General features: G+C 35.9%; 3 protein-coding genes across 9 annotated transcripts in view; 2 read left to right on the top strand and 1 right to left on the bottom strand.

The window, feature by feature from the left end:
* Nucleotides 1–642: 642 nt before the first annotated feature.
* LOC131665555 (sialin-like) lies at nucleotides 643–2,911 on the top strand. Its single transcript, XM_058937494.1, has 4 exons — nucleotides 643–707; nucleotides 792–1,042; nucleotides 1,327–1,797; nucleotides 1,916–2,911. Exons 1-4 carry the CDS (start codon nucleotides 662–664, stop codon nucleotides 2,660–2,662), a joined length of 1,515 nt encoding a protein of 504 aa, XP_058793477.1. The 5' UTR covers nucleotides 643–661; the 3' UTR covers nucleotides 2,663–2,911.
* A 2,848-nt stretch (nucleotides 2,912–5,759) lies between these two features.
* On the top strand, nucleotides 5,760–11,674 carry LOC131665556 (elongation factor 1-alpha). The gene is made up of 6 exons (XM_058937495.1): nucleotides 5,760–5,872; nucleotides 7,174–7,562; nucleotides 7,945–8,336; nucleotides 8,404–8,800; nucleotides 8,873–9,039; nucleotides 9,262–11,674. Exons 2-6 carry the CDS (start codon nucleotides 7,202–7,204, stop codon nucleotides 9,328–9,330), a joined length of 1,386 nt encoding a protein of 461 aa, XP_058793478.1. The 5' UTR covers nucleotides 5,760–5,872; nucleotides 7,174–7,201; the 3' UTR covers nucleotides 9,331–11,674.
* Nucleotides 11,675–11,888: 214 nt separating this feature from the next.
* LOC131665557 (transcription factor cwo) overlaps nucleotides 11,889–22,940 on the bottom strand; it is a 36,408-nt gene continuing 25,356 nt past the window's right edge. For 5 of the 7 annotated variants that reach the window (XM_058937500.1, XM_058937501.1, XM_058937499.1 and 2 more), the window contains exons 4-6: nucleotides 14,604–14,787; nucleotides 14,271–14,516; nucleotides 11,889–14,189 (exon numbers count right to left, since the gene is read on the bottom strand). In XM_058937500.1, coding sequence (XP_058793483.1) covers nucleotides 13,450–14,189; nucleotides 14,271–14,516; nucleotides 14,604–14,787 — 1,170 coding nt within the window. In that variant the 3' untranslated portion in view covers nucleotides 11,889–13,449. Of the gene's footprint in view, nucleotides 14,190–14,270; nucleotides 14,517–14,603; nucleotides 14,788–15,240; nucleotides 15,349–15,803; nucleotides 16,074–22,940 lie in introns of those variants that run through there. The other 2 variants (XM_058937503.1, XM_058937502.1) reach the window with 2 other exon arrangements.

Here is a 22,940-nt window from a genome sequence, read left to right as displayed (position 1 = left end):
ATTTTCCACAATATTTGTTCAACTTTCTTTAAGTTCAATTATCAAATTGAGAAGATCCAGAATATTATACTATAACTAATCATAAAAATTCTGTACATAATAGCAAATGTATTACTGCTTGTACTTATTTTTATGCAAATATCTTATTACCGTATACATGAGCAAAATTTTTTTCATGATCAACAACATTCCGTCGGTTTGATTAACATTATTTAGCAAGCTACTAACAAGTGTTCAAAATCGTGAAAAATTACATTATTTTTGTCGCAATATATTTATTCAGCAGTAACGTATATAAGGAGAAAGAGTAATTGATCTTTATTATGCTTTATTAACTATAGCTTTATTTCAAGTGCGTATTCAATTGCACGCAGTCTGTTTGGAAGCAAAGAAAACACACTTATTGAGAAGTAACTTTTCTAAAACGAATCCGTTCAACTATTTTGTCTGAAACATGCATGTATACTTGCTCTGGAAAAAAAATAAAAGATATGATCGATAAGGATATAAACTATTTTATTATGCTTGTTTATCAATATTAAAACGGATTCAACAAATAAAGGTGATTATAATACTTGCAATCTTATCAGTTGACGGGAAAAATTATTTAATCAGTACAACGCGTTACTTGAGTGATACAGTTTGCTTGTTCCCGTTCACGATGACAATGACAGTGAATGAAATTTTCAGTGATGTGAACATATGGTGTAAGTGTTTTTACTATTATGGTTTCAACGATGACTTTTACAGCTGATTTCAGCTTTATTATTGGTAAAATAAAATTAACACAGGCTCCCACATTCCACAAAGATATGTGTTCGCTCTGATGTGCTTTCTGGGACTGTTCAATGCATATGCAATGCGAAGTTGTCTATCGATTGCAATTACAGAAATGGTCAGCAATGCTAATATAACTGTCGCTCATAACGATGTTTGTACTTATGACAATATCGCATTACCGAGCAATAACAGTATCAATGGAGGGAATACCAATTCCATGAATACATCTAAGGATACTTACAATTGGGACCAATACACTCAGGTATGATAATCCAAAATCCTTATCAAGACTACAGAGCTTGCTCAAGCTTTCTATGTCTCTGAAATTTCAAATTCTTTGAATCACAAGATAGATAATAAAACAATATTCTCAAAGATATGTTTTCCAACTGTAAATGTAAATAAAATATGCAAAATTAAAAAAAATTGGTATGTATTTTTTTTTATTATAATCTTGATACATTAAATTCTCTTTTTCTCATACAAACTTTTCAAGCTTTTTTATAAATCCACTCGGTATCATTACCGCATAGATTGCATTTCCAGGGTTTGATTCTATCATCGTTTTACTGGGGCTATGTTCTTACGCATCTACCAGGTGGTTACATCGCCGAAAATTATGGTGGCAAACATACTTTAGGTTTTGGAATCTTAATCACTGCGATTTTCACGATCCTAACACCTGCAGCAGTCTATGCTGGCAACTTTACAGCACTAATTATTCTTAGAATGTTAATGGGCCTTGGTGAAGGCATCACTATTCCAGCAACCAATGTTCTATTAGCCAATTGGGTTCCACCAAATGAAAGATCAAGAACAGCCTCATTTGTCTATGGTTCGCTTATGATTGGCACAATTTTTGCGACGACTGTGTCCGGTTGGATTCTGCAGTATTCTAGTATCGGTTGGCCTTTGGTTTTCTATGTGATGGGAATTCCTGGTATTATATGGTACATTTTTTGGTTGTTTTTGTGCTACAATAGCCCTCAAGTTCATCCTTTCGTCACTGAAAAAGAGGTTAATTGTACTTTTGAAAACAATACATTTTTTATTATTAAATACTCGAAAGAAATTTTCTATATATTATTCAATTGCGATTATAATATAAAAAATAATTGAAATGAATTATTTTTAGATGAAGTACTTGAAAGAAAGTATGAACGAGCACACACGCGTGAACCCACCAACATTACCGTGGCGTCAAATTATAGTATCGAAGCCGGTGTGGGCAGTAGCCATCGGAACAATTGGTTTTGGTTGGTTGAACCTCAGTATGATCACCTATTTGCCCAAATATATGAGTGGTATATTGAAATTTTCTGTCGAAAACAATGGTTATTACACCTCCCTCGTGTATTTATGTATGTGGATTGGTGCCAGTACAACTCCATGGTTGGCAGATTATTTAATTTCCAAGAGGAACGTATCTACAACGATGGTACGGAAATTTTTCTCCTTTCTAGCGTTGCCCGTATCCGCAGCGTTCAACATTGCAGCTTCATATGCCGGATGCAATCGATCATTAGTTGTCGGGATGTTCGTCATATCAATGGGACTTCTTGGTTGCGCTTATCCTAGTATTGTGTCAAATCCTTTGGATCTAAGTCCAAATTATGCAGGCACGATCATGGCTTTGTCAAATGGAATGGGAGGATTGACGGGAATTGTCGGATTTTACGTCATTGGAATTATAACACCTAATCAGACATTGAGTGAATGGACATTAGGATTTTGGATCATGTTTGGAGTTGGGACTTTCAGCTATTTAATCTTTTTGGTATATGGTAGTGGTGAAGTGCAGTATTGGAACGATCCGGTGTTTGTTCAAAATGAGATTGATAAAAGACATAGACGAAGATCTAATAAATCTCAAAATAACTAAAGACCTCTTCTTTGTAATCTTAGAACTAAGAAATTTTCATAATCGTAAATTATTTCACACAATTATTTTAGTTAATGTCATTTTTGTAAAATTTCAACAAAAAGTAATTAATAAAATCACACTCAAGGTGTTACTATATACTATTACTATATAAACTCCATAAAACTTAAATGACGAGAAAGATGATTTACCTTGTTCTATAAATCTAGATACACAAGAAGGCACTCGCAAACAGATTTATAACTTTATACAAATTTAATCTTTTAGGAAAACTTAAATTAAAAAATAAAAAATATTATTCAAAAGTTTCTGAATACGATAATAGAATATTATAGACTTCATATGTATAATAACATCGATGCTATTAAGGTAATTAGCCTTGAGTTTATTTTTATCTATTTATATTGACTATTAAATTTACTACTTGTAACTTGTTGTTATCTAAATATATAGAAATCTTGAAAGAATTTTGGCTCACGTAAGTTTTTAGTCTAAGTTCTAAAAATAACGATTGATCGTAGATTTGAAAAATAAATTATAATTCGAATGAAGAAACTGATAATATTTTTCAACCGTATATTTAAATATACCATAAACTGATCATTATGACGTGGCATGAATTGCAAAACTATTTAGACAAACTTTCTATGATATATGCCATAAAAATAAACCGACAGTACATTATTTGATCGCTAATATTTCTGCCTCGTTAAATACATTCTCTTCCTGCCTAAATCTAAAGTATTACAAAATACGTTACATAAATACTAAATAAAATCACGATTGTACTTTCCGTTCTTAATTTCTCGTAAACTTGGAATCATAAACGAAAAAAATTATTGATAAAGTTCCGAAGGAAAAAGGACATAAGCTTTTATTCCAGTTTCTTCACTATTAATGAAATCCACTACATAGATCAGGTGTTGTATTTATATCTGACATTAGAACTGGATTGACATCGATTATGTTATCCACAATATTAAAGCTGATTGTACTGGAAAAAAGTTTTTAAATTGATCACAGTTTATACGAATTAAGATAACCAAGCTATTTCAGTATTGAATATTTTCATTATTTAAAAAAGTACATACAGTGCCGGTCAGCCACTTTTACCCCCCCACGGGCAAAATCAGTCTAACTTCAAAGTTTTATATCTCTGGTAGAGATTAACGTACAGAGACGCGCGTGGGTGCGTTTGAAAGGTCTTTCGGAGAGCTTTCAAATTATATGACTCACGGTTGCCATCGATTGTTTTTTTAAATTTTGCGACAATTATGCAAAATTGAAAATTCTGAAATTTTTTTATTATTTTTGACAATTAGCCAATTTTGGAAAAAAAATCGTACGAAAATTTGAAGTACACCATTTCCTAGCTATTACCAAGCCCTATCTGAATCACTCATCAAAAATTTATTTTCGTCAAATATGACGCGCGCACGGGCATTTTTTCCTGGAAGTGACAGTTTTTTTCAACATTTTTTATCTCCGTCAAATTGTAACAATCGAAAAAATTTTATAGGAGAAAAAATGTTTGTTTTTTCACGTAGAATACTGCAATAATTTTTTTTTCGGTTTTTCGAAAAATTTTTTTTTTCGGTTTAAATTTTTTTTCAAGGTCGAAAAAAAAAAGATTTTTTTTTTGATGTAATTTACGATACTTGTTATGTAGTATTATTGAATGGGTGGAAAAACATTTTTTTTTGTGGTTTCTCATCTTTTTAGCGTACCGACTGTGAGAAAAAAAAATTGAAAAAAACCGAAAAAAAAAATTTTTCGAAAAACCGAAAAAAAAATTATTGCAGTATTCTACGTGAAAAAACAAACATTTTTTCTCCTATAAAATTTTTTTCGATTGTTACAATTTGACGGAGATAAAAAATGTTGAAAAAAACTGTCACTTCCAGGAAAAAATGCCCGTGCGCGCGTCATATTTGACGAAAATAAATTTTTGATGAGTGATTCAGATAGGGCTTGGTAATAGCTAGGAAATGGTGTACTTCAAATTTTCGTACGATTTTTTTTCCAAAATTGGCTAATTGTCAAAAATAATAAAAAAATTTCAGAATTTTCAATTTTGCATAATTGTCGCAAAATTTAAAAAAACAATCGATGGCAACCGTGAGTCATATAATTTGAAAGCTCTCCGAAAGACCTTTCAAACGCACCCACGCGCGTCTCTGTACGTTAATTTCTACCAGAGATATAAAACTTTGAAGTTAGACTGATTTTGCCCGTGGGGGGGTAAAAGTGGCTGACCGGCACTGTAGATATATACGGCGTGCTGGCATCGAAAGTTGGTACAATTATTACCACACGAGACTTATTGTAACTCTATCTTACACCCATTATGACAAGTTAATTGTGAGATTATTCTGAGATACAGAAATACTTATATCTAAATGTACTTGAAACGTAGTAAAACAAACTTCTTTTCAACTTAAAAATAAGTAAAAAATGAAATTTATTTATAGGATCATCTGTAACAGAAAAATCACGTAAAAACTGTCAATTTGCAACGCAATATAAATTTTGATCCCTTGAAAGATCTTCGGTGGAGCATCTACGAAAATGACGTAAAATTACATTATATAATGTAATGTCATTTAATATTGATCTTTGGAGAAGTACCTTCATATAATATAGATCTTAATTCACAATGTTACCCATTTTGTAAAACCATTTATTTAGTATCGTCGAATAGATGTTAAATATAGTTGAAAACAAAAAAAAAATATATAATACCATAATGAATACAGTTATTGTTTTTTGGCTTAAAAATATAAACTTTCATCGTCTGCAAATTTCAAATTGAACGAAACAACGCGGGAAGCTCAGCGCAAGCGTCAAGCACATCTATCCTCTATATACACGTACGTACATATCCAACGTCAACCCTCGCGAAAAGTATATATCGCGAAACGGGAAACGCGTAGCCATGCAAACTACCTATAAGGCTCGACGCTTGCGCAGAATTGGCTTTAGCTGCTAGAAAGAGACACTGATCGGTGAGCTTCTCGCGCATGTGTGAGAAAGAGAGAGAAAGAGAGAGAGAGGGAACACTATACATTTTGCGAGAGTGTGCAACGCGAAGAGAGAGTTGGAGTACGGGTGGTGGTGGTGACTCGCGCCACGTCTGCCTCTTCTACTTGCAACCCCCGAAAGCTTCACTCGTATCATCCGCTCAACTGCGCCGTTCACGCATAAAGCACGGTAAGTCGCTTCAATATTCACGCGAAAACACATGAGAAATCGAATGCAGCAACGACAAATTTTAAGAAAAGAAAGGGACTCGAACGAAAAAAGCTATCTACCGGCAGGTAGACTATATCGATCCCCGGCCATCCGCCGGCGCAAGCTCTATTTGCATGTTCCCTTTTCCGTATCGTTCGCGAAGAATCGTTCACCGCGACGAAGAAACAGCAAGGTTGAAGTCAAATATTGGAAGATGTGATCGTGTGCGCCGCCGGGGATCAGCTCGCGGATATTTTTGCCTATTTGGCTCTGTCTATCTGTAGTCATCGAGCGAGAGAAAGAGAGAGAGATACCTGCGGTAGGCGGGGAGACGGACGAAAGGGGTTAGGTGGATCGATCTCGAGAGAGAGACTGCCGGCCATTGCGGAAGAGGGGCGCGACGACGCCGCCGTTGCCACCGCCGACGACCCTCATCATCGCTTTTATTCTTGCACTTGCAGCCTTGTCGTTTCTGCAAATCTTTGCTAAATTATTTTTCTGTAACTCTGCGAAATATTTTTAGTTATCTTTCAACATATGTAGCTGTAAAGAAACTTACAAGAGAATACACATAGTAAGGGATGATGTATATATATATATATATATATATATATATATATATATATGTTCTCAGGTCATAGGTCGAAGTTTAACGCCCTCTCTTCCTCGTTTTCTTTAGCTTTTTTCTTTTGCATTGTGTTGGTTTTATTTTCGTGACACTATTTACTCCCACGATATATACAGACTTTTTCGAATGAGAGTTTTACATCGATATAATCGACCAGCTAAAATTGAAATGAAAAATGCAATATGTACATTATCGATTGGATTATATTTTACACACCAACGAACGGCGCGGATGTATGCGTTACGAGATTAATTTTTTTCCTGCCCGAGGCATGAAAGTAAAGACCGTATTCAATTTTGTCCATGTTATCTCGGCGAATGTATATAGGTATACATACGGTAATACCAAATACGAGCAAGCAAACATTGCTAACAATGTTTCGTCATATTAAATAACACAAGGCAATAACTATATCGCTTGTTCACTTTATAGGTTGACTGATACTAAAAAAAGCGATGTGTGTTATCAAGTTAGCGGCACTGAGCAATTTGTATGTCGGCTGTTAATTCGATTTTACAATTCCGACGCTCGAACGTCTTTTCGAAAGTAATATGATTTTATAATAAAAATACAAACAAAAATGGAGTTGAAAGATGACGCAAGTTTTCATCGCGATTGATATAAATTGAATTCTACAATTATATCCTTCCAGACTAGTCTGACGATCCCCAACTAAGAATATGGGCAAGGAGAAAATCCACATAAACATCGTGGTGATCGGTCACGTCGACTCAGGTAAGTCGACAACAACCGGTCACCTGATCTACAAATGTGGTGGTATCGACAAGCGTACCATCGAAAAATTCGAAAAGGAAGCTCAGGAAATGGGCAAAGGCTCGTTCAAGTACGCTTGGGTACTTGACAAGCTGAAGGCTGAACGCGAGCGTGGTATCACCATTGATATCGCACTCTGGAAATTTGAGACAGCCAAGTACTACGTAACTATCATCGATGCTCCTGGACATCGTGATTTCATCAAGAACATGATCACTGGCACGAGTCAAGCTGACTGTGCCGTACTCATCGTTGCTGCTGGAATTGGTGAGCTTTTATTTTGTCATCGCTTTTGGTTATGTGTTTATTGCTCTTTGTAAGTATCAATTTCCATGCGGAACAAAAACTTTCATACCCCATTTTCAAAAGCGCAACTTTACGAACGTCAAAAGACTCGAAAACACGAAGCGGGTTGGGTTCAACTACTTTATACGCTTTGTACTTCTTTATGACTAGGCCATCAAAGTTTAATGGTAACATCTCACTTTGAAAACCGAGATTAACGACCTCAATCGATACACGCAAAGTTACACAAAAGAAATATAAAATGATTCTCGCAAGAGTATCGTAAAGTACATTTTTCGCAATAAAAAAAAACATTCGCAGTATAACACGAGACTGAAATTTTAACCAATCTTCGATGTAATAGGTGAATTCGAAGCTGGTATCTCCAAAAACGGTCAAACCCGTGAGCATGCTTTGCTCGCCTTCACCCTCGGTGTTAAACAATTAATTGTTGGAGTGAATAAGATGGACATGACTGAGCCGCCATACTCGGAAACGCGTTTCGAGGAGATCAAGAAAGAAGTGTCATCGTACATAAAAAAAATCGGCTATAATACCGCATCCGTGGCATTCGTGCCCATATCTGGTTGGCACGGTGACAATATGCTCGAGCCATCATCCAACATGCCTTGGTTCAAGGGTTGGAAAGTCGAGCGTAAGGACGGCAATGCCGAGGGTAAAACATTGATCGAAGCACTCGACGCTATCTTGCCGCCGTCAAGACCTACGGATAAACCGTTACGTTTGCCGCTTCAGGTAAGACGATGATTCAATGACAGATGTTAGAATTGAAAATTTATATTTGAAACTCTCTGACACTTAGGATGTGTACAAGATTGGTGGTATCGGTACCGTACCAGTTGGTCGTGTGGAAACTGGTATTCTGAAACCTGGTATGGTAGTGACATTTGCTCCTGCTAACCTCACCACTGAGGTTAAATCAGTGGAAATGCATCATGAAGCTCTTACTGAGGCCGTACCCGGTGACAATGTAGGATTCAACGTCAAAAATGTCTCCGTGAAAGATCTTCGTCGTGGTTACGTCGCTGGTGATTCCAAGAATCAACCACCAAAGGGTGCTCAAGACTTTACTGCTCAAGTTATTGTACTCAACCATCCCGGACAGATTGCCAATGGATACACTCCTGTGCTCGATTGTCACACCGCTCATATCGCTTGCAAGTTTGCTGAGATCAAGGAGAAGTGCGACCGTCGTACCGGTATAACTCTAATGTTGGATTGAGTTGAGAAGTTTTCATTTGCATAACGAATGATTGCTGCTTGTTTTTTAGGTAAGACTACTGAAGAGAATCCGAAGAGTGTGAAGAGCGGCGATGCGGCTATAGTATTGTTACAACCGACTAAGCCAATGTGCGTCGAGTCATTCCAAGAGTTTCCGCCTCTTGGAAGATTTGCTGTACGTGATATGCGACAGACTGTGGCTGTGGGAGTCATTAAGGTACATATTATTACTTGATTTTGTATTACTAAAAAGCGGATTTTAAACAGGTTAAAATATTGAATTTATGAAGCGCCACTGACACCAATTTTTTCTTGAAAATTTGTCCTATTGCCAAAATGAAAACAAGAAACTGTCAAGATATTTTTATTTGTTGAATAAACACTATTATTTTCATCGATTAGTTATTTTATTCTAATCTAAAGCACAATTTCGTTTCAGAGCGTGAATTTCAAAGAAATTCAGGGCAAAGTAACAAAAGCCGCGGAGAAGGCCCAGAAGAAAAAGTAACCATCAAGCTTCCTCGGAAGCCAAAGAACCCGCCTCGGCGATGACCATTATCTCTCAACAGAAACAGCAACAACCCTCGCGGTCAAGGTCGCCGTCGACGAAATCACATCATCCGTCGTTATCGTCAAGCATCCGCATCATCATCATCAGCAACATCATTACCATCATCATCAGAATTGTTTAGCTCGTTGTTGTTGGCCAGCAGCCATCGAGTTACCAACAGGTCGTTCATACGAGTCAAATCTTATTCAGTCAGCCAAACCTTATCATCTTCACGAGCCCGTGATTTCACGCTATCCAGTGGTCCTTAATCCGCGCATTTATCCGAATCTCCATATTCAGTTCACTCACGCCCCGCGCACACCATGTATCTGCTAGGGACGGCTCAATCAGTCGTGGCGATTCCATAACATCGTCGACTTTTGCCACGGCTAGCATAACAATGCCACCCGTTGGCTTATCTTCCGTAACACACATTCTCTTCACGACAGATGACAGTGTCATCTACCTTGGTCGTTTATATTATACAAATCGAAAAGGCTTTGTTTACGATGAAAAATCAAATGAATAAATATCGAGTTGAATTTTTACGAAGCCTACACCCGATGACTGTTAGATTGCAAATGATTGAATAATTAACAATTGCTTAAATAATGAATATGGAATTGAACTTTACAATTTTTATTTCGTGTACGTGTGGAGAATCATTTCAAAAAATGAATAAGGGAGAATCATGCAAACGGGTGGTATTGTGGAAAACACTCGCATTTGTCCCCTAAACAAACTCCGGCGTAGTTAGGTTTAGATCTAACTCGACAAGACAAAGATTTACACGGGGATTTTTTAGATTTGAACGGAATCATTTGTATGTTCACGATTAATAAATGTATGGTAAATGAATTTTCTTTACTGACGTGATAAAATATTTATAAAACACACTGTTTACGTAATTTTGTACGAAGTAACGCACATTTTGCATGTACACTTTTTATACCGAAAAGTACAATCGATTGATTCCAAAAAATGAATTTCCCTAAAAAATTGCTGTTATTTTGATTTATTCAGAATTTTTTTAGATGTGAAAAACAACGTATCATGTTTGAAAACATTAATAAATATACTTTTAAATTTCGTCGTAACTTGTGAAAAATTTCAAATGCTTTATTTTTTTAATAATATGTTCATACATGTCAAGAACATAAAGAAAAAAGTTATCAATAACTGTTCAAATCTCAAGAAAATCACCCACGAAAATCAAGACAAGTTTTTCGTCGTCTCAATCGCACGTTGAAAATACGTTGTCAAATAAAGAAAAAAGCAAAAAATTCTCAAGGCTGAAAAAATGTGTTTATCCAAACTCACTTGTATTGATTGCGAATCACCATTTAATACTATTATTACTAATATTATTGCTAATTATTGTACTATCAATCATAATTTATACTAGTAGTGTTATTGTTACGATTATTGCTATTATTAATATTTATTTACTATAAAAAATACCAAAAAAGAAGGAAATAAATGAAGCATTCACGAACGCAACGTCGACGTTCTCTATACGAACAAGGGCATGTTATAGAAAATGTGATTGTTTAATTTTGTAGCGATTATTATATCACCAATCAACAATGAACGAAAAAAAGGAACATGAAAATTAGAATGATATGCGCACGCGAGCATCGTAAGTCCTGGCCTGGCTGACCTTGGATGTATTCGGATGATGAGTTCGCAAGCGAACAAGTATTGCATGCGTAAACGATCGGCAATTATAACGAAACAAAAATAATATGTAAAACGGTAGAAAATACGGGGATTGACCATTGAAAATCATGTAACTCTCTGAAGTCACCATTTAACCTTTACTCTCCCTTCTATAAAATCCCTTAACCGAAACCCTCCGCCCCCTCAAGTATCACGTATATAATATATGATATATACACGAAAGAAAACATTGTAGGCGCGTTCTGCGAATTGCGTTTACCCCCGCATTCCCCTCATAGCCAGTATTATGTTGATGTAATAAAATAACAACTTTTAATCGCCACCATTAGTGGACAGATTTTTATTCTGCATTCATGGTAGTTGAGTATGCATCTTTTCGACTTATATTTATTATTACTTTCTTTTTTAAAGATTTTTTTTTCTATTCTACCGCAAGTTTTCTTCGTTACCTATCTCATATGTTTCTTTTTTTAATTTTTAGTGAAATAAAGTAAGTGTTTACTCAATCGTTTTATTAATTCCTCAATTTTGTGGAATTTAATACCATTTTTTTCATATTAATTGTACGAGAATGTTGACGATCAGTAAATAATGAAGTAATATTATTATTACTATACTATCATTATTACTGTACTCTTTAGAAATTTTGTGAACTTCATTGCCATTTTTACGACAGAAGAAAAGTGGTATATATGTCACGGGACTGCAGATTTGCTGTTTCATGTCACACGATAATTCAGAAAACGAAATTATAATTTATATTGCTATAAGTATATAATTATTATTCTTCGCTACAGCAAATTTAATTTGATTTTTTGTCAAATCGAAATAATTTGAATACTACTTATAGATCGTGCAATTAAAACTTCAACTTAAATATTCATTACGTAGAGATATCTAGTAGAAAAAATTCATAAAAGTAGATAATTAATTGCACTGTTGACTGTAAAGGAATGTAGAAATGAAAAAAAACATTGATCCTCAATACGGTAAATATATATAATTTATTCCTCTCACAGTCATATCTCAACATCGTATTATACATCTAAGCATGGTATGTATGTACAAATTATAGTTAATGCAGTGTATGGGTGATCTTATAGAAGGAAAATGTTTAATGTTTTCTCTTCAGTGTAATGCAGGTCTCGGTCAGTCTTGTGTTGCTGAGGCCCGCTGCCTGTCAGCCTTCGACTCGTGCCACACGAGTAGACAGCTTTGCAGCTTTATTTTTCTTCTTCATTATATTTTACATACTTAACAATTATACAATCTTAACGGTTAACGCATCTCTTTTCTTTTTGTTGATATTTTGTTGTTATAATTTTTTACGTAATGTATAACTTAATTATTGCGCATCCGAAATTCCGGCTGATATATTTCTTTCTCACTTACAACCTAAACGTGTGAAACCGTAACTTGACTTGTTAGCATATATTTTTTTATTTCTTTAAGATAAACAATTGATTGCTGTCTCGCAAATAACGATTCCATTTTTAGTTTGTGTTGTTTTGTTACATCATTAATATGACGAATATAATATCACAAATTTACACAGTTGGAAAATAATACGCAATTGAAAGCATGTTTAACAAGAGCTTTGAAATGCATCGTTATTGTTTTTACATAAACTATGTCGGAAACGATCAAAGAATTTTTCAAAAACGGAGCATTTCAATATTTTTTCACAATCAATTCAACGAAATTTACAAGTTAATAGTATACGTATATATCTCTTACATTCGTAAATTCAAAAAAGTCTTTAACATTCATAAAGCTATTAGACATAACAATTTTGGACAAAAACTGATTATCATCCAGTTGAATTCGAGAAAGTCAACAATACTCATCTTATAACTGCTACTACATAGTACATGACAAAAAATAAAGCGTTGAATGGAGAAAATAACACGTTAATAATCACCGTTTCTTTTTTATTTTTAGTTTGTTTCCAACCGTGTAGTAGTTTTTATTTCATTTTAAAAAATGCGCAAGTTGTTCACCTCGAAATTCCGGAAACGACTTCAATAGAAGAATAAAAATTTTGCGCAATATTCTGGAATATAAAGAAACCATAAATCCACGATAGTCGATAATAGGTAAATGCTGCGGCAGACTTCGTCACTTTTTTATAATTTTTCTTTGTAACTTTTGATTAGATCTTTTTTATTCTTTCACAGTGTGCGATTAAAAAATTTCATTCTCCGCGTAGTATACACAAAAAATATAATGCGATCCGTCCTGTACAAAAAAATGCTAGAGGTTACAAAAATACTATTGACGAATACCAGGCTAACAAATAAAAAGACCTCCTAAAAACACACTTTTCGAGAATGAGCGACCATTGCCAAGACAGTCTATACATCAGATTATCAACAAAAACCAACATTCCGCTTCTCACTAAATCTGATGAGTTGGACTTTGATGGGACCACGCGGGTGGCATCGAATGATTGAAATTCACAGATATCGTAACGGGATGTAAAACAGTTTCAGGTCCAAGATCCGCTGTGTAACCCATATGCGGCCTCAGCATCGATGCTTCGACTGTCAGAGGTATGTAGAAGCCACCATTATCGTGCAACGCGAAAATAGGAACACCTTGATGTGTAACTGTTGCTTGATGTTTCGGTGATGCTTCGGAACTACTTGCTGAAGGTGGTGGCGATGCCGATGTCTTTATCCTTTGATCTGCTGAAAATCTCTGTTTGATGGAATTTTTAAATTTATAATTTGTCGGTGGTTTCGTGTCCAATTGCATGGGTTGATGACAGGACACTTGAGAATGAGTACTATGATTACTGTCATCACTGACGAGGCTTGGTGGTGGTATAAGCAATGGACGCTGCGGTCGAGTCGATTCGGTCGAGTCGAACGACGAGACGCCGGAACTTGAACACCGATCGGAACTACTGTTGCCGTTGTGCAATAGTGGATGAGACGATGAATTATCGTTAAGAGTCGAGGAATTATTGTTGTTATTATTGTTGAGAAGACCAAGTCCATTGCTAATGGAATTGTTTGTTGGGCACGTAGAGGTTGGTAAACCACCGTTTACATGAGCGAATGGTGAGACGCCGTTGCACGCTGTGCCGTTGCTTGTTGGCAGATCCACTGGATGTGGAAACCCCAATCTGTCGCCTATAAAATAAAAATAATCGAACGTTAAAACAGACGCTCCTTTTATTTCTTTTGCCAAGCTAACTAAAAAAAGGCACTCACTAGTAGCGAGAATTTTCTCGCAATGCTGCTGAAGATGGCTAATTAACTGAACGCATAGAGCATCTCTGGCGTAGAAACCTTCGGCTTCGACGAGGAAGTGCATTGTTTCGCTGAGACACTCCTGGTAGCCAAGCCTGTAGTGTTCGGCTGCGCTTGCTGCCGAGACTGATGGGTGCGTCACGCTGTCGACACTGTCCTCGCCATGTACATTGTGCACTGACGATACTGGTGTGTGATGTTTTGTGTCTGAACGAAGGTAAAAAAAATTATCGTTAACTTTCCTGAATTTCTTTCCGCTCATCTAAAAAATTTGCAGATTTCAATGACACACACCTTGCCTGACACCTTGCAAGTACTTCATGTGACGAATGGCCATCTCGATAATTTCTGTTTTCTCAACGCGACCCCTTCCTTTCTTCAGATATTCAGCGGGAATGAGTCTGCTAAGATCGGCCAGGCAATTATTCATGCGATCTCGCCTGCGTTTCTCGATGATTCTATGAGACATTGGATCTTGCTGAAACAAACCAATTGAAAAAGATACATTACACATTGACTCACACTTTAGGGAAGAACAATATACGAGTAGTATTGCGTTTCGCTTGAATTTTTTTGGTCAGACGCAAACACTTTAATACGAGATGCCACTTGTTCGACACGATATATTTCTAGCTAGTTTTATGACCGATGCACGTTTTATTATAAAAAGAAGAAATAAGTTTAATTTTAATTTGAAAGTTGAATTTTTTTCATTTTGAAATATTTCATCAACAAGTTCATAGGCTCACGTAAATGCGCCAAGTAGTGAAAGGACGATATTGGTCAGATGAGATAACAAGATATAAATGTTTATAGTATCACGTAAACGCTTTAAGTAGTATACGAGTGATGTGGTCAGACAAAACATTTCAATTTAATTAAAAGATCGATGAAAGTAAATGCAATGTTAATGTGTTAAATGCAAACGCACCTCTGGAAAGAGTTGTTCCGTTAAATGGAACAGCCACCTCCCAAAAGCTTGCAAGCATCACACAATTTGTGCCATCAAATCCTTGAATACGTCAGCTTTGTATCCATGCTGGAAGTAGAATTATAACAGTTGATTTTAGAACCTTCAATGTCCACTTATGATATTTTTATTTATGCTTTACTGCAATGTTCGAGCAAAATATTATTATCAAGTTTTCTCAACCGCTAGAGAATTTCCACAATACAAAAAAAAATCATTTTAAACAAGTAGAATTAACAGGAAATACATTTATCAACAGAAAACGTTTATAATTAAACACATAAACAAGTACAACTAAAGTTTACAACACAGCACTTTATAAAAAAAGCAAGCTATCAGCATGCCCGAGAAGAAATCGATGACATAGTTATTACAAATCAACCATCACTTCTAATTATTAATCACTCGTCGAGACATACTTGGCAAACGAGAATGCATAAAGTAAATCGTTGTATTCGCTTCACAATCCAATTCGACACGATAATCCCTCCGATTGCACGCGTAAATTAAATCAATATAATCACCTCTTTGGCGACACATCGCTTCTTGCGCGCAGGTGGCGAGTGCAGTGCCTCGTCGCTCACCGGCGCGTAATACTGCATACTTAAGATGTTCTCCATACTATGCGTAACCATGATCGCGATCACAAACTTGTCGAAATCACTTTGACGATGAAACGACACTCCAAACGATGAAACAAACAACACTTATCGGAAAAGCTGAAGTGTACGTGCGTCGCTCACAAAGTCCGCGAGTTTAATAGCCGGTCGGTCGACTCGTGGCGAGTATCGAAGCCTCAGTCGCTTCTTCTCCTACTCCTCTTCTCCTTCGCCACGTTCTTTTACGACCTCCCCACTACCGCGTTGAAGGGGAATCACGTGTTTGACGCCGTAGAACGTTACCTCGCACGTGACGCGCGCACGTTTTTCTCACACGAGCCTTTTTTTTCCCCGAGACCGAGATAGACGCGAAAGCAAAGAGTGAGATGGGACGCTGTGATAGAGGGGCAAGGCCGGTTGACGGAATTTTTTGGAATTTCCGATCATGTGATTTTTATTTTGGTTCATCGTGCGATTTGCAAGATTTTTTTTTAAATATCACGTACGCATCCGCCGAGTATATGTAGTTTGACTTATTAATGTTTTTGTTGTTGTTGTGGTTGTGGTTTGTGTTATGATGATCCATGAGGAAGAATTTTTAATCATCATGATATTTAAATAGCATGTTAAATTTTCGAAGTGTAATTTTAGACCGAATAATAACGAAAAATTAGGTAAGAATTTGCAACAACCATTAGAGATTAAGTAACATGCCGAAATTCAAGAAAGAAAATTCTTATATAATTCACGAAAGATACGATCGGAGCAAGTAGAAAGTGGCCTGAATACAAAATTTCGTCGATTGCTGGATTCATAGGAGGAGAACGGTCCGAAGTTACGTGATATTTGTCACGTCTACACATCTCATCGTCTTAATTTAGTTTGTCAGTCATCTCACGAAAAAAATAATCGCGAAAATAATTCAAAGATAATCCAATTGACGTCACGAAATATTCGTGCAAAACAAATCATTTGTAAAAAAAATACAATGGATAATGCTTGTGAAATTAACAATATGCAAAAGTCACTTATACAAATATATTCACACCTCTGTTGTTTATTAATAGCGCGGACAATTATAACAGTGCGGCAGACGCAAGCAGGAAGTTCCGCTGTAAGAACAACAACGACAACCATTGCATTCGGCAGTAGGAGCGAAAATAACTGAATATCACCGGTTATATTTTTATTCAAGTCGCCAAATGTATACGTTGATGGGTCGAGCGGGTCAGGATTTTTCTGGAAAGGAGATAACTCACGACACAAGCGGAGAGTTCCCTCTCGGTGCGCGCGTGCGTCCGAGCCCAATTAATGGAGTAGAAAGTAATGAGACTGATAGCTGGCGGACAATGCAAAAAATAAAATCTACGACACTGAACGGATATTTATTGACGAGATGCTGCTGCTGCCGTTCAAACACGTAAATAAATCATGTATTTTCAGGCTTGCCTTCGTTGAATATGTTTTTTTAATAAAACCTATGGATTTGCTATATTTATATTTTTTACTTTATGATAAAATTGGGTGCTCAAAGTATGTGCTAGAAAAATAACATTACATTTTTATAATATTCAATCTTGAAAATATAAGCAACTTGTTTATTTGACTATCAGCACATATTTAATATAAGAATATAATTATGCAATGTCACCTGAACAACCAATAGTAAATTAATCTCGCGGTATTTATTATTAACTTTCAGAGTGCTAAATTTACGCGTGACAATTTGTTATCAAAATGAGAAAAAAGCCGCATTCCAATGTGTCTTGATCTGAACAACAATTGCTGCTTTAATCTCCAAAGTTTTGTAAACTCGAACACGCGCATCCACCTTGCATTCCTTTTGCGAGGATATATACCAACAAAGAAACATCTGAGGCCGATAACAAAACGTGCCCGCGTGCTGAACCTGCGAAGAAGCAATAAAAAAGGACGGTTGGTATAAACTTTTCGCGAGCTCTCCTCGCGAAAAAGCTGGTGTTTGGAAACGTGTGCGAGATGTAACGACACGTGAATCTCGACTGGCGACAAACGTGCTCCTTGCGTAATTTTGTAAAGTTTAAGGGGGTGGGAGAGATAGAGAAATAGAGCTTTCTAAGTGAAAGCCAGACGCGAATTATGATTTATCTATTGGATAATTGGTTTTTTCAATTTTTCTTTCATAGTTAAGTAAAATATTGATAATTTGAATAAAAAATTGATTTTTTGAAATAAGCTACACATTTGTTTTGTATTAAAAATAGACACGAGCTGTTCTACATCAGTTGTAAATAAATTGAAATTTTTATAACGGATCAAATCTAATCAGTTCATTCGCATGCGCGCCTGATGACCCGCATTTTCGACTACTCGACTGATCAATGTTTGTAAACTGTCGATGGCGTCAAAAATTTCTTTTCTCCTCTCGGTCGAAGAATCTGAAAATAGCCTTCGTCTCCGAGCGCCAATTTTCGATTACAGTCAATCGCCAACATAATAAAACTCGATAAACTTTGACAGATCACGCACGACTCCAGTCGGATCCGGCTTCTGATTTGATAGCTTAGCCTTGCTCAGTTGTCGAGATATTCCTTCTTTCGTTCTTTCTGTCCATCTTATCTCGACGAGGACGCTCGCTCGAAGAGTTCGCAAGAGCTTCTTACATGCGCCTGACGTTTACGCGTTCGCTCGTTGGTTTTCACGTGACGTTCAAGCTTCATTCGATTATACGCGATGCATATTTAACTTGCATTATGTTTTGTCTGCCAGTCTGAATTTTTACAATGCGTTGTAGTATTTGTTTTGAATTTGCATTGCACAAAGTCCTTTGCACGAAAAACATCATGCGATACACCTCGCGTCAAACATATGTACGTTTTGTTCACAATCGTACCATAATCAGCTCATTAAAATATAAGGAAAATATCTTGACGTTTTTTCCCGCCGACCATCGTGATCTAAATAAGTAAACCAGTATAAACAAATCCAAATTATTAAAATTCCTATTTGAATATTAAACAACAACGAAAAAAAACAGGCAATAACGAACAAAATTTGAATATGCCCATCTAAAAATCGTTCCAGAAAGTTCCTCTATATAACACTACATTTTTTTGCATGACATAAAAGTGATAAACATATGCAAATATCCCACGAGATTTTCGATTAGTAAACGACGAGATACATCCTTTACAACTATATATAAGTCGTTTTTCTTTTTTTATGAGACTAATATCGTCAATCGCACATATCTTGTATGTATTAATATTCAATTTTATGCTTGAATCAAATAAAAACTATTATAAAATACACCGTGTACACAAAAACAATTTTATGCTTTGACATGCTCAACATCCATCGATATTAATTGGCAAATAAAAATCTTATTACGTTGATATTTACCTAATAATGTACCAGTTTTTTAGGTGTTAGCTAAGCTATACATAATGGACAGTGTATCAAGTTCGCTTCTATTTCTTCTTTTTCTAAATAAATCATACTGTTAATTGTGCCTGATAATTTAATTTTCTTAATTTTTAATATATTTGTCTACGATTAAAAACTCTTTTTTGGCAAAAATATTAAAACTAAGTTTTTTTTTAGAGCAGTACTTTTTGCAAACTCTATTTCAAAATTTTTATATTCAGCAACATTCTATCATCTTTCATGTATGCATCCATGTCAATTTTGAAGTAATATTTAAATTTATAAGTTTAATTTCGAAAATGTTATTGAATAAATTACTGCAACAGATGATCTGAAGTTTGTTCACAGTATTTAATTTATGAAATAATCTATCGATTTATGATTCTTTTCATTGTTAATGATATTTATTTGAAGCTAAATTTTATAACAGAGATATTCTATAAATTTATATGTTCTAAGAATAAATTTAATTTAAGAGCATTCAGATTATTTTATCGTATTATTTTAAGTTTGGACCTTTGAGTGAACGTAAACATCATTCTTTTTTTAATGCCTACGAAACGTCTTACTTATTTTCAATTTACTAAATTAATGAAAATAAAATCGATGTAAAACGACTCGAAATATTTCTTAGCACAAATTTGGTGAACAAGTTAATTGCTCTGCTAAGAATATTATATACGCTAAGTCCAGTACATGTATATACACATACATACTCTCGCATCATGGTAATCCACGTGACAACCTGTTAGCCAATCACATCACGAATAAAATGACTTTGCAGACCATTACTTTTTTATGTAAGAAAAAATAGGAAAGCCCATCTAGCAGTTAGCTAATATGTTAAACTTTATCTCAACGATAATTCTTGGTATACCGAGTGTCATTACATATTTACCATCAATCTCAACGAACTTGTATTCTTTTCTTTTCCTACTCATCGGATTAATCAATGGGATAGTAGGTTAATGCAATATTGTATTTACGAGACAAAGAAACACATCGAACAACAAGAGTTAATTGAACATTCGCGCACGTGTTGGGAAAGCAAATACAAAAGGAAAAATCAAAAGCACTTTTCTCCCACAAACGTGTGTACAATCAAGAGGGTTAACACACCCGTCGGTCACATGCTCAGTCGTAGCATATACTTTTCTAGGTCAACGTCGACGCATGTGAGATCGTAGACCTTTCCGTCAGCGCGCTTATAGAGGTGTAGGTCGACCACTGCCGCCGCCGCGCGCATTCGAAACGAACGCACGCGACCTTTTTTGCCAAATGACGATGCGGTGTGCGTGCAGAATGCGTGCTATTTTGTTGCTTCGATTGAGGAAAGTCCGCGTGTTTATTGCGGTGCTCCGAATTAATTGTACGAGACGCTTCGTTTCTGTCCTTTCTTTGCGGTTAATTTTTTTATTATTAACTGAAGCAGCGGTTTCTAACTCGTGGCTCGATGGCTTTTTTTTTATATTATTAAAAGAAATATTCGGTGAGACCACATACTCTATAAAAATTGAATGGAAAAAACTGAAGAATAAGTGATCATCGAGCAAGCAATGAATAAATTAATTTCCAATCTGCGCGCGCTGTTGTGTCATAAAAAAGGAAAGAAACGAGAACTCGAGTCACACACAAAACATGTGACGGAGTGCACGTCGCACATGTGCGAGCACTTGCATGAGATGCGCAGCTCGTATAAGTGAATTATCGCAAGCTAAGCCACGTGCCAACCAGATCTGTTTCACTTCGATAAGAGTTTTTAAAGCAGTTCCGGGGTAATCAGGTGCTCGCAATGCAAAAGCAGTCGACGAGAGCGCCGCGCTCTATTCAAACAAAACCTTCGACAAATTCTATTGAGGTGTGCGTGCGTGAAGAGATAGGATATCAAAATAGGTACGCGATAGACACGTGTGTGGCTGAGCAAACAAGCGACTTGAGAAGATATGTATACGAGTCGATACGCATACAAGCTTCGTCGCGAAATACCATAAGCTTCTACATCATCATCGCATCGTCGACCCACATTCCGTCCCTTGCGCGCAACTCGACAGTCACGTAGGCATTTTATTCCCCCGGCGAAGCTCACGTGTTTTCTCATTCTTTCGCTCGTGAGAAGAATTTATTTTCTTTCTTTTTCTTTTTATATAAAAATACGACACCCTAGATCACGTTTGCTCACGTGCAATGTAACGCGACAACGGCGTGTGAATCACACGAGGGAGTTGTGTGATTCACTTGAAAATATATATATGTGTGTTGTTTTTTATGCGAGAATACACTTGTTTTGCTATTTTCGATGTGGGACGGCGAGCATACAACGCTCGCTCGCCAGAATTAGAAGCGACGTTGTTGATAATCTCTTGATTAATCATTGTTTTTGCACGCCTTACATCGCGCACTGTAAGAGCTTTTGCGTAATTTATTTTCGCGACATGATGCTGTGTTCAAGGATCTTCAAAGCTGAAAAACAACGCTATATTTTTCATTGACAAAATATTTTACCAATCCAACAGAACGATAATAGTACGAATATCCAAAAAATTTGCTTAAACGCACGTCTTCATTGCGTTTTGTTGTTAACCGTGCGCTCTCTTACCTCTTAAAAAAGCGCCGCATCTGCCGAACTAACGTTAAAATCGAGACAAAGTTGATTTTTTAAAAGCGTTATTTATCTTGAATGCCAAAAAGATCTTTAGTCATTGTATTCAGGACGCGTCGTAGCCTATTAAAACAATCATCAGGAGATAAGCAATCCTTTCGATAGCAAAATTTACATTCGAATTTACGTAGAACAAACGTCATTGTAAACCCTGAGGACATTACGTCATCGCCCGAGACAATCTTTGACAATTGCAACACAACCACAAATTTCAGCAATCTCTTGTCTTTTTTACCTTTTATTTGTCGAAGCGCTTCTATACGTGTGTGTGTGTGTGCATTTGAAGGAACTTGAGTCATAAGCCAGACCGTGGCCGACAAAAACCATCAGGTATTCCCGAGTAAACGCGCGTCCCATAACATGTAATCACTTTTGCACACTAATGTCCTTTTTTCGGGGAGAAGTATCACAGTGATGCTTGCGCAGAGAAAAAATAAGATGAACAAGAATATTCTGTTGGATTTTGTAATTCAAAGTGTTGAAAGATCTGCACTGTGAATCTTGAATTTCTTAATTTTTTGTTTGAATAATGAGGTTGTTGGTTTTATTTTTGGATAGAGGTTAAAATTTGTATCAAAGTAGCGGATTTGCATTAATGAATAATTTTGAAATGTTTAAAAATAACAGACTAGTAGAATCATTGAAACATGCACGACATGTCTAATAGGAGTAAAATGAAAATACAATAACGTATACAATGTTTCTTATATCGTTCATCGTTAAATTAAAAAGTTACTTAACTTGGCAATTAAAGAAACAATGACCAATTAACTGACAACGAAAACGTATTTAAAGTAACTTGTCTCATGACCTCTTATCAAACACAATCAATATTTCTGTAAACGAAAGTAATTGCATGCGCATTTTATATAGCAAATGAGGTTGTATATATTTAACAAAAAGTTACGCCAACCATGGAAAAATCTAATCAGTAGAGAAAAGTTCATGGTTCTCAAAAGTTCGCAGGCTCACCGAAATGGATAAATTAGCGTAGAAAG

The sequence above is a fragment of the Phymastichus coffea genome, unplaced genomic scaffold (genome assembly GCF_024137745.1).
Source record: "Phymastichus coffea isolate CEN01 unplaced genomic scaffold, Cenicafe_Pcof_1.1 PCOF00052, whole genome shotgun sequence".
In the NCBI taxonomy this organism is placed as follows: Eukaryota; Metazoa; Arthropoda; class Insecta; order Hymenoptera; family Eulophidae; genus Phymastichus; species Phymastichus coffea.
Note: the sequence above shows the minus strand (reverse complement) of the source record. Positions and strands in the feature narration are given on the sequence as shown.